General features: G+C 36.2%; 1 protein-coding gene across 1 annotated transcript in view; it reads right to left on the bottom strand.

Annotated features, from left to right (window-relative positions):
• The window catches only part of ADAMTS19 (ADAM metallopeptidase with thrombospondin type 1 motif 19), a 131,213-nt gene that overhangs the window by 83,496 nt on the left and 35,163 nt on the right, over window positions 1-12,554 (bottom strand). Inside the window, exon 7 of the mRNA XM_054285548.1 lies at window positions 3,205-3,248. Coding sequence (XP_054141523.1) covers window positions 3,205-3,248 — 44 coding nt within the window. The remainder of the gene's footprint in view (window positions 1-3,204; window positions 3,249-12,554) is intronic.

Raw genomic sequence — 12,554 nt, 5'->3', positions numbered from 1 at the left:
TCCTGGCTACAGCAGAGACTTCCAAACATTTCTAGCAATAGGGAAATACTTAATATTGAAATAAATACATTCTACTTCCTAAATTTCAAGACACTTCAGGGAAATCAAATTCCTGAAATCATTCCTCTCTTTCTGTCTACTTTGCAAAACTATAAAATATGAAGTATTAATGAGTTTTGGAATCATAAAATGGTTGAACAGGACCTTAGAGATCATCTAGTTCCACTGCCCCTGCCGTGAGCAGGGAAACCTTTCACTAGATCAAGTTGTTCAGGGGTGCATCCAACCTGGCCTTGAACTCCCACAACTTCTCTGGGCAACGTATTCCAGGGCTTCACCACCCTCTGAGTAAAGAATTTCTTACATATACCTAATTCACACCTGACTTCTTTCAGTTTAAAACCATTTCCCCTTGTCCTGACACTATCTGTCTGCATAAAAAACCCTTCTTCCTTCTTTTTATAAGTCCCCTTCAGGCACTGGAGGGCCACAATGAGGTCTCCCCAAAGCCTTCTCTCCTCCATGATGCTTGGTCTGCAACATAGACAGATTTCTTTTCCCTAAGAATGCAATATTTTGACAACCAATGCAAATAATGTTTTTCATTTCTATTATCTATAGAAAAAAAATCTTGTATTTTTCCACTTAAAATGGTTTTATGAAGGAATATTTAGAAGATTATCACCACACATTTTATTCAAAATCATTAATGAAATATATTTCAGTTTATTTCTAGGGAGGTCATATGGTTTTGATTATGAGTAAACATTTTTTTCTGTTTAACAGAAAAATTATATCTTTAAACCATAAATCTTCACATAAATCACTGTTTATGATGATGACAGAGACAATGAAAAAGTACTTTTTGAAGAGTACATAAGTTCTTTACTTTCTGTAGAACAAGACCAGAAGTATAAAAAAGTGCGCTATTTGCCACCTGAATACATAAGAATTCTGTCTATATAACAGAATACTGGTCTTTTCCCTCTCTGGCCTAAGAGGATACTCATGTCCAGTCTGAAAACTCCGAGTCTAGGCATGAAGCGACTAAACAATTAATCCAGTATTTGTCCGCTTAGAGATCACTGCAAAGAACTATTATCCAACATGACGTCCCTTTCCAATAGTGAGGTCTGTCCTGCACATGCTCCCTTCTCACAACTTTCACTTCTGAATTGCCTAATGTGCAATCAAGATCACAAAAGATCACCTACAAAGATCACCTTGATTGCCTCACATTCCTGTGAGGAATATTGTATTAATATTTCAGAGATAATTGCTTTATTCGTCTTTTTATGGTAAAGAAGAGCCTGTAGTGTGCATTCTTCTGAACTTCTTGAGAGGGGGGAAGGTGAGGCAAGGTCTCATTGGGAAATTGTATAGCACATTAGCATTTCTCATTTACTGTCTTTAGCAAATTCTGTAATTTACAGCATGTGATACATCCCTGGAATGTATTATCTCTTTTTGCCTATAAACTGTCTCTTTTTGTCTATAAACTGAATATAGGAAGATCAAACTGCCCTTCAATTCCTTTCAACAAACACTTTTACTCATTATACAATCTAAAATCTTCTGGTTTTCCTAGGGGAAGAAAAAAGTCAGGGTAGATACCAAAATGAAACAACCTTCCACATGTACTTTCAAAAATTTGGCACTATAACCCTGTTAGCCTTAAAATAATTTACGTAATATATCCCTGGCATTAACTTTAAAAATTCTCTTCAAGAGGAATGTGCAAAGTTTTTCAACCCTCTTCCTTAGATGAGCTCCAGAATGATGGTAGACAAGACCCTCAGAAAATTATCTTCTAAACAGTGAGCATGAACCCACAGTACTGTAACTGTTTATGGAAGAAATGAAGCCCTACATTTATGGCAAGGCACTATATTCATCAGGGGAAATAATGACTGAAATTTAAAAAATAAATGATGAAACATAGGGAAAACAATTACCTTTGCTTTTGCTGCACAATTGTACCTATATGGAAAGGACTATACATACAAACTGTGGTTCAGTTCCTGAAGAAACCACCAAACAATAACCCAGAGAATGGGACATTCCACAATAGCCAATCCACAATATGCCAGATCATTCAGTCAACATCTACTTCATTTTGTTTATCAATATTAAGACAATATTTAGTTAAAATTCTTTACTTCCTGTGCTCTTAACAATTAATAGACTGCCACATTTTCAAGTTTCATCCCAGCTTGTTCACCACAGACCTGTCAATTACTGATACTTGAGTGAGTTTAATTTTATCCAATTTAAAATTCTATGGACAAATTCAGAGACAAATAGCTCTCCTACTACCTCCAAGCTTCAGCCAAAGAAAAAACATTGTTCAGGAAAAATCCTTGAATATATTCACTTCAATTCTGAAATTCAGGAAGCAGCCTATCCTGATTTAGATACACTGGAAGTACTCCAGATTTAAATTTCAGTTAAAATCAACATAAAATGATGAAGACTTCTTGTCACATTGCTTCCTCTTTCAGTTAGAAGCAAACATTTTTGCACAAATAAGTCAAAAATAAATGCCTCCAAACAAGAAACACTCATACAGAATTCATCTAAGACCAAAACACCAATTAGTGAAAGAACACTATGAACTCTTAATCATTTACTGCTGTGAAAGACATTACATTCTTATTTATACGGCTTTTTTCTTGGTAGCCATCCCACAGATAATCTCACATACACTTGGGAGACAGCAGTAAAAGAAAAAAGAACAGCAAGTGGTGAGGTAACATAGTTTACATAAGAATTCTCCTCAAACCTTTGCAACTGAAATGAAACAGGAAAAAAAATCATAAACACAAAAAAATTATAAAAATATTCAAACCAAAGATAAATCCATTCCATAAAAAAGAATCATAAACACAATTTCTTAGCTTCATATTCAAAATTAAAAATCTTTAATAATAAAACAATTTTCTATCAGTCAGTGAAACGAAAAAGAAAAAAGTTTTGAAGTTTGACCTATAAAAGAGATGGAAATATTGTACTAAAACACTTATTGTGCCAGAAGCATACACCAATCTGACAGTATTATTAGCATTTAAGATGTACTTTGAATTTTAGCTAGTTACTTATTTCTATCACTGATTTTGCTGTCATCTTTTAGCTTCACATTTCTACCTACATAAAACTAATTTTATTATGTAGTTTATACACAGTCTCTTGTGTTTATTTACTTACCAACAGTATCACATGGTTCATCCTTATGTACACAGAAATCCTTCCTAGAATTGGGGGTGAAAGAAAAAATGTTAAGCAAGTCAAGCTGTTAGTCGTTAACAACGGTGTAACCTATTTAGAAACGTTTTTTACGGCTCAATGAATAAATACAGAACACCATTATCTCAACAAAGCACAAGGGGAAGCAAAGGCCGGGATTACACAGAGCACTTAAACTCCAGCTTATTCTCAGAGCACATTTAAGAATAGTCAGGTGACAAAACATGTACTGTATATTCAAATTGCATTGCACCTAATTTCTATGTTCTTCTGGGTTTTTGGGGTTTTTTTTTTTCTTTTTCTGTTAAGTATCTTGAAAAGTAACAAGTCTAAAGCTAGTCTTCCTATCATTCAAATAAAGATACTTCCAGTGATTCACATAAGATACAAAAGCAGCATTTAGATCCGTAATAGATTCAGAAATTTTTTATTCTATCAAGTCAATGGTTAAAATCACTAACAGGAATATGCCAGGAAGCCTTTCTGCTCGAGCATCCCCTTATAGTAGTGGAAAATTTATAAAAATGAACTACCCTATCTCCAACATGCATTTTAGTCCATCATAGGTCTCTAAATAAGACTGTTCTACTGAATAAAGGAGAATAAATATTTCAACTGTGTCTTAAACATCTGCTTGGGATTCATTTGGATTTCACACGTATTTTACTTCATAGAGACATGCAACATGTTATTAAAAGAGCAAAGGGAAAACTGCTTTTTACTGGAGTATTTATAATGTTAATTTGTTATTTTACTTTAAAAAATGGCTTCTGAGGTACGCATGAATGGGAAGTTGGGAGGGAACCAATAGGCAAAAAAAACCAACGAAAGCACCTCAGATATAGCAACCCCACAAACAAAGAAGTTCTGGTTTTCTGCTGTGCCACAGAGTAAGGGTCTCTGTTTTTAGGGTGAGACCATATGAATCAGAGGAATTTAGTTCTTATATTCTGTCTATGAAGGCACACAGATAAGACAAACAGATTGATAATGATAAAAATATACATACAAAGAAACACATTTTCCGGGAACAAAATACAGGAATTGTTTGGTGCTTGAAATGAAAGATACTGACACTTATTTTTTTACAAAGCGTAAGTACTCCAAGGGCTGTTTCTTTGTTGCGCCCAGACTATTTCTACATAGGGATTTAGACCCAAAAGCAATTTCTGGAGGTTGGAAAATTTCTGCCAGTTGTTAAGGGCCACACAGATAGATGCATGGGGTTAAATAGCTTTTAATTAACCAGTCACCACTACCAGATAATTCCACAGAGGAGAAGCAGAATGGCAGTGCCATAAATTGATAAAGTTGTGAGCAAAGTGATCAGGACAATCTGGGAATACACTCAAAAGGGCCCTGGAAATTGAACCAAAGGTGGTGAACAAGAAACTATAATTAGACACAGAAGAAAGTTATTTTATTTTTTCAAACCTGCAAGAAATTGCATTAATGCACTGGGTTGTAACACAATTCTTTGTTTTGTGCTATGTGACACAAGGAACTTATTGTCTTCTTAAGCAACATGACAGAATGATTAGAAATATGGGACTTGAGGTGAAGCAAGAGAATATGTGTAAAGACAATCTAAGGACATTGACTGCCTTCCATGCACACCCACCCAATCACCATAAAACACCATAAAATTGATTGATGTAATAGTAAGTAAAAAAAAACAAAAAGAAAAAGAAAATAATTATGTCATACCTCCAACTGTAAAAGAATGCTACGTTATGTTTGAAAACTGCCAATATCCAAGAGGTTTCTGCTCATGTAATAGCTTTCTTCTCATATACTTACTGAGCTGTTTTTCTTTTGTTTTCACTTCTTGGCTGAATCAGACTATGATTATGTTGTGCATTCAGGGTTTCATTATGGGACTTGGGAAAAATGGTACTGCTATGATTTGGCAAGAGGGAAATACAGTAAACCATTATTAGTTCCCGACTTACATCAAAGGAATGTAATGCCTCCTTTAATATCCAGGAATATGAATGCATTACATATATAGGCTCTGTAGTAAAGATTTACAATTCTAGCTATCAGTGACTCTCACAAAAATAAAACACACTACTAAGACCTCAGACAGATTATTTGCCTTCCTCCTTCTCATCCCTTCTCTCAGCAAAGCAGAGCCAAAATATTAAAATTACTGTTACCACATATAGAAGATTTAGGGGCACAGTTGTTGAGTCTGTCAATGAAAGCAAGAAATAGTAAAAGCCCACCTACTCCAAGCAATACCCAGGACATAATGTCCACTACTCTAAATGGTTATCTTCATATACATGGAAGAGAAAACAGGTCCTTACTCAAGTGAAGGAAAGGAGGAGCTTTCACACTATTTACGCCTGAATTCTGCACTTGAATGAACTGGCTAACCCCAGAAAAGAATTCTAAGCAAGGACAGACAACCACTACTGCATTGTTTCAGAAAATTATGTTTAGTTAGTAGATTTTAGTTCATTAAATATAGCATTAGGAAAGACTTTCACAGCACACAAAGGGTATTTAATTTCTAAATACAAAGTATCTCAGTACACTGTCTTTGTTAAAAAAAATCCTGATGTGTAGGTGGTATGTACAGCAGAAGACAAAAAGAACAATAAAGGCAGACTAAATTAAGAGCCAGACTTATTTTTTGTAAATAATTCCCAGTAATTTATCATTTTAGATAAATTTAATACTTGTTTTTGGCAAGTCAAAATATTCAAAAGATTTATTTTCTACTCAGCCAGGTGTATCATATCATATGTTAGATTGGAGAAAAGAAGAAAAAGGACAGTTAACAGATTTTACCTGTCTACGAGATCTTCATTCTGGATGCACCCTACTCCAATTTCTCTAATGTTTGTAATTTTGAAACATATAGGTAGCTTGAATAACAGCAGAAGTTAGACTGGTTGAAACTTCAGTCTAACTTCTGCTGTTATTGATTCCAGGGCTTACAACATTTTTGAGGCTTATTGCTGAAGTAGTGAGTTTCATCGAGTCATAAGATTTCATAAGAAATAGTTGCAATTAATGGTATTTGTGGCAAGTGACATTACCATCAAATTGCAAATGCCTTCACTTGCATTGTGCAAAGTGAATAACTACAACGCTGAAAATGTTCTTGTCTCTTCACATAACAGGACATTCTGAAATAATTCTCACATATAAACCAAGCACACATGTACTAATTAACAAATGCACTTTTAATGACAGCAATTAAATCTAAAATTATTTGGGTGTTAATGAACCACAAGAAAAATTACTTATTTACTATTTACTTGGGAATTCAAATAAATGGAAAATTGTAAATAGTATTTCAGACACTGTTTATTATTTTGAGGGTAAATCTCAAAGGCATCAGTATGTACTGGCCAATGTATTTTAGGAAAAACAGGAAATTATATATTTAATTATTTCAAATGGTTAACACATCACTTAGGCACTGTAAAGCTGAATTGAGATTTAAAAAGGTGATATAAATAATCATATTATTATTATATTATAAAGCTCATATTTCAGTCAGAATGAAAAACAACAGTTTGGAAGTGTGATAAGTAAACAGCTGAATTGAATGTATCATTAACATATTGAAACAGATACAGAGTAGTTAGGAATCCAAGAAAGGTGCTTTTGAGTGAAGTATAACGGAACCTAGACGTAGCATTAGCATTAAACAATGATGCAGAAGAAAATACAGAAGCATTTCTGGCAAAATTTAAAAATTAAATGAGTTCTGATAGATACACATAGGAATCAATACACATCAAATTTTAAAGATAACTCATCTGAGTAAATTTTCTTCTAGTGTAGCCAAAAGTGGCCTCCCAACTTGATTAGACAAAACAACAACAAATAATGAGTATTTGGAACCAGGCAGTAGAAAGGAACAGCATCCTTGGATAAAGATACAGGAAAATATCAAAATGACACCACTATTCCGTTCACACAATATAGTGGCCAGTTTTGGCGTTTATGCTTGAAAAAAAAATTTGTAAAGCACAAACAGTCTGGAAAGAAGTGAGAGAACAATTACATAGAGTAACCTCTGTAAATTACTCTGAGACAAAGAGTTGTGACTTCAGCACAGCCCACCAGTATTTTCACAGGGAGTTTTCCAACAGATTTCAGCAACAAAGGGTACAAAGGGTATGGCTGAAAGCTGAAGTAAGAAAAATTAGAAATACATCCAACTGCCTATTCAGAAAGTACATAACTGTAAATAATCAACTGCTAAACAGTTAATCTTCCTTTCTTTCAAATTTTTTGTCTAAGACTTGCCTACCTTTCTTAATCACCAGAAAATTAAAATGTAAAAATAACTGTATAAATTTTATGTCTGGGTTTCACACTAGATATTCAGAGATTTTACATTCAGTTTAAGTCCATGTATTTCTATGGAACAGACCTGTACTAGTGAGTGGAACATACATAGCCTAATTATTAGAGCTTGAAAGAGTAAGCTGACAGCAAAAGGTAAATTCATGCAAATTTTTCCCACACCCATTATTACAAGCATTATCACTTCACAGACTCAAACATATTAAAAATTAAAAAAACAAAAGAGCATAAGATGACTTAAAATTAGTGAGATTTTTTTAAAATACACAAGGTAAAATTACAGGACCTCAATCTTACAGGAGATTCACTTTTTATTTAAATATGCCCTCTTCAGGTTTCCCTGCTTTCTTCTGCACCTGCAATCCTATTAATTAAATAATCAACTAATTAATTATCAGAAAGGCCACGTGAGATTCTCATGAAATTCCCTGATGCCTCCTGGTAGTGTCAAATAAACCAAATAATCAAGAGATTGACAAATTGAGTACAAAATGGTCAAGAGAGTTGGCAGTACTGAAATTATAGTGATGAAGACAAAATTAAGAATAATCTCATCTCTCACCATGCATTTGCAAGAATTCAGCTTTCCAAAGCTGAAATTCACTAGGAGTTTGAGCACAGCAGTAGCAGTTTAATAACCCAATCTCTATCTCAATATGTTTCAGCCATTTTGACTGCCAAACACTCCAGGCTTTTGCAGTGACCCTGTGGTATCAGTTCCATTTATGCAGGGATCTTTCACAGTCTTCCTCCTCTAACTTTCTTGAGGATTTATTTTTGGTTCAGAAAGGTAATAAAAATCAAAGTCAGAAAAATAACTGGATTTCATCTGTTCATTGGAAGGTAATAGCAACACTAAAAAAAATCTTGTCCAAACTTTGGGGAGAGTTCTGGATGGCTGAAACTATTGGAAATGAAACAATATTTATGAAATCTAAGTGCTGTTTATGCCATTAGATACTTCATACAACAAGGTACTTTCTTACAGCGAAAGGAGCTAACAGCACTGTTTCAATTATGTGTAACCCAGGGCAAGGAGACCTCAGATTCTGACGATCAGAAAGAATAAACGGCTGATGCACATCAACATGGAATATCACTACCTGATGAATATGAGGAGAATCAGAAGTCTATTTTCTGTCCTTGTGAAAATATCAGTTCTGAGAAGGAGAATAAAGAACTTGGTCTTTTTCTGTATTATTCTTCTCATATTTTTTTCTACAAACCACTGTGACACAACAGGTTGACCAATGCGCTGGAAAAGCAGCAAAATGCATAAGTTTTAAGCGAAGGTAAATTCTGCCTTATTCTTGTAAGCACATGTTTACACACTTCAAAGCTTTCATTACCTAATTTGTAATAGAGGCTATATAGGAACTTAAGCACCATCACGAAACAACTGGGAATTCCACAGGGCTTTTCCTGCCATATTTTCAGTTACCTCATTCAGGTCAAGCACCCTGTGCAGATAGGAACTGATAATGTCATCTCAGGGGCCACCAATATCTGGGCTTGTCTCTGCACATTCAGACCCTGTACCTTAAAAGGCAAGGAGGATGTTGATGCAACCTGCTGCATTTTTTCCTCAGAGAAATTATCCATCTTTTTATAGCTAGATACAGTTTATAGATAGACAGTATCTATATCAGACAGATATACTATCTATAAAGTAACTGTGCTAATTTACAACTGTGAATACAGTAAAACTTACCTGATAAAACAGGTAGTTTTATCAAGACAGTCCTTAAAACACTTTTTACCTTAATTATCGCATATATCCATCATCCCTAGTAATCTTCTAAATAGATTACAATACCTTTCTGCCTTTCTTCTGCTTCATGGCACCATACTTTAAAGAGGATATCAGTTCATCAAAATAAGCCAATTTGAAGGGAAACTAAACAAAAACTGACATCATGAAATAGGGCCAAAGTAAATTGAAATGAATTGGTAGCAGATATGCATCATTACAGTCTAGCTGGGCAGCAGAGAAAGCTGTGGGGAGAAGTTGGTTTTGCTTTCCTCCTTACAGAACAAATGCAAAAATAAGCTTTGAAAAGTACCTTTTTCCTGAAAATGGCCCTTTGGCTGCTGAATACCAATCTCTACAACATCCACATCACACTCTTTGTATTTAGGCATTAAAAATTAGCTCTGCAGAACACTCAATACTTCATTTCTAACTCTTTTGGTTACTACACAAAACTGGCATGTGAAAGCACACAGGAAAGCTTTTACAACGAACTCTTGCTGTTCTATTATCATGCAAGACAAAAGAGGAGATGTGGCAACTTTTAGGAGGGCTGCCACAGAATGTGCTGGATACCCAAAACTTTACACATTTACTCAAAAAACACCAAGCAGTTGGTGTTCATCTGTATAAACAAAATCATTTCTCTCAATAAGCAGACCTGCTGTCCAAATGGAAGTTGTGACAATGGAGATTGTTCCCTGCTTGCAAAACAGAATGAGACTCTGAATTAACAAAAACACACGTGTAGAGCCATACATGGTGTTAGCTGTACCATAAACCTGGTGATGTGTAGAGGTAGCCTGGATTAGCAAAACATTCCCAGTCAGAAAATTGCTCTGGTATGATTTATTAGCAGCTAAAGCAGCTCTCAGGTGGGAGGCAGTACAGTCTAGAGAATAATACCACTGCAAAATAAAAACATCAGAAGAACAGATCTTTAATTTATGGCTCCAACAATAACCTATTATCTGACATCTAACCAATCATTTTCCTTCTCTGTACTTCAAATTCCATAAAATTGATCACAGACTTAATCCAAAAAATTGTATTTAAAATGGCAGGTAAAAAATTGTAGACAACCCTGGAGCAACTTCAGACAAGAGGCATGAAAACAATCAGAGGGCTGGAGTGCTGCTCTTATGAAGACAGGCTAAGAGATATTGGGTAGACCAGTCTGGAGAAGAGAGGAGCTCTTTATACAACCATCCAGCACCTAAAGACGACTTACAAGAAGACTGAGAGGAACTTTTTACAGGGGCATGTAGCGACAGGACAAAGGGGAATAGCATTAAACTGAAATTGACAAGATTAATATTAGATTTTAGGAAGAAATTCTTTGCTGTTAAGGCATGACATTGGTCCATGTTACCCAGTGAAGCTGTGAATGCCCCATTCCTGGAAATTCTAAAGGCCAGGTTGGATGGGGCTTTGACCAATGCGCTCTAATACAAAATATCCCTGCCCATGTGATTGGGGGTTTGGAACTGGATGATCTTTAAAGTCCATTCCAACCCAAACAATTCTATTATTCTATGAAATCAAAGTATCATTATTATAAAGCAGAAAAGCATCTTAACATAAGATCAGATCTTTGCAAAGCTTTTTTACTATTAGAATCATAGAATGCCAGAATTTTTAGTGTAGGAAGGGACTTCTGGAGATCATCCAGTCCAATCCTACTGTCAAGGCAGGGTCACCTGGAGCAGGTGATACAGGAACATGTCCCAGTGGGGTGTAAATGTCTCCAGAGAGGGACATTCCATGACCTCCCTGTGCAGCGTGTTCCAGTGCTCTGAAAACCTCCATGTAAAGAAGTTTTTCCTCATGTTGTGGTGGAATTTCCTGTGTTTTGGTTATGGCCATTGCTCCTTGTCCTGTCATGGGCACCATGGAAAAGAGTCTGGCACCATCCTCTTGGCATCTGCCTTTGACCTCATTAGTGAATATATATATTAGTGAATATTTATATTCACTAATGAGATCCCCTCTAAGTCTTCTCTGGACTAAACAGGCCCAGCTCCTGCAGTCTCTCCTCAGAAGAGAGATGCTCCAGATCACAAATCATCTCTGTGGCCTCTGCTGGACCCTCTGCAGTAGCACCGTGTCTTTCTTACACCGAGGAACCCAGAGTTGAACACAATGCCATGGATGTGGGCAAAGAGCGCGGCAGGAACACCTTCCCCAACCTGTTGGCCATATTCTTCCCAAGGCATCCCAGAATCCCCTTGCCACAAGTCCTCCTGGCCACAAGGGTACACTAGCAGCTCATGGTCAATTTGTCATTCCAGAAATGCTGCATCAAATCCAAAAAGCTGTGGGGCCAAAAGCACTGACAGTTGAAGACATTTCCAGACCACTGACTCTCATCAACTTAACTAATGCCTCACTTGCACCAGTTCAGAATGCCTCTGCCTCTTCCCACAAAGGCTCATTAAGCTGAAGAAACAATGACAGCAAAAAGGTGTCACATGCTCTATTTATTGTACAGCATCTTACTACTCATGAGAGGCACCTTATAAGTTAAAGAATGCAGCCCTGTGTTCACTCTCTTGGCCCATACAGGCTTGAAGCATTTGATACTTGCTCTAACTGCTGCTGCTATTGTAGATACTGCTGGCTGCCTCAGCTGTCTCAAATAAGAGAGCCCAAGGTTTCTAGCAAACAAGCAGAATGCTGTTGCTCACTATCCTTGAACAGTCACAAGGAACAGCTAGATGTAAGGAAGCCTATTCCCCTTCAGCCATCCTGATTAACCCAACGCCATCTATGATACTCAGGCATCCTTTATGCCTTAGCCCAAGTTTACTCTTTCCTACTGCTTGCTTCTTTTCTTTCCCCTTCTATCTTTCCAGACCTTCCTCCCCTACCCTGCCCCAGCCCCACAATGCACTCACTACTATTAAAATCAGTTTGGGGTCTTAATCTACAAAATTGACTTCTAGTCTGTTACTCCAAGTATGTTTCCTGATGAGCTTAAGCAAAGTTGCTGCAGAGAACATTATTTCTTGCATCTTCCACTAGACTTGAAAGGAGCTTGTGAGAACTACAGCTTACCTCATGTATAAATGTGTAACAAAGAACAATCTGCCCCCACAAAGCCCCAATAATCCATAAAACTGATACACACATCAAATAGAGGAGGATGACACAGAGTAAGAAGTGTGGGCTTTTCTCAGAAAAGAAAAGGGATTGAACAGCAAAAGTAGCAACAAAGCTCTTACCACAG

The sequence above is a fragment of the Melozone crissalis genome, unplaced genomic scaffold (genome assembly GCF_028551555.1).
Source record: "Melozone crissalis strain CALT ecotype California unplaced genomic scaffold, PUWL_Pcris_2 ptg000005l_1, whole genome shotgun sequence".
In the NCBI taxonomy this organism is placed as follows: Eukaryota; Metazoa; Chordata; class Aves; order Passeriformes; family Passerellidae; genus Melozone; species Melozone crissalis.
This window is presented reverse-complemented; position numbering and strand designations above follow the sequence as displayed.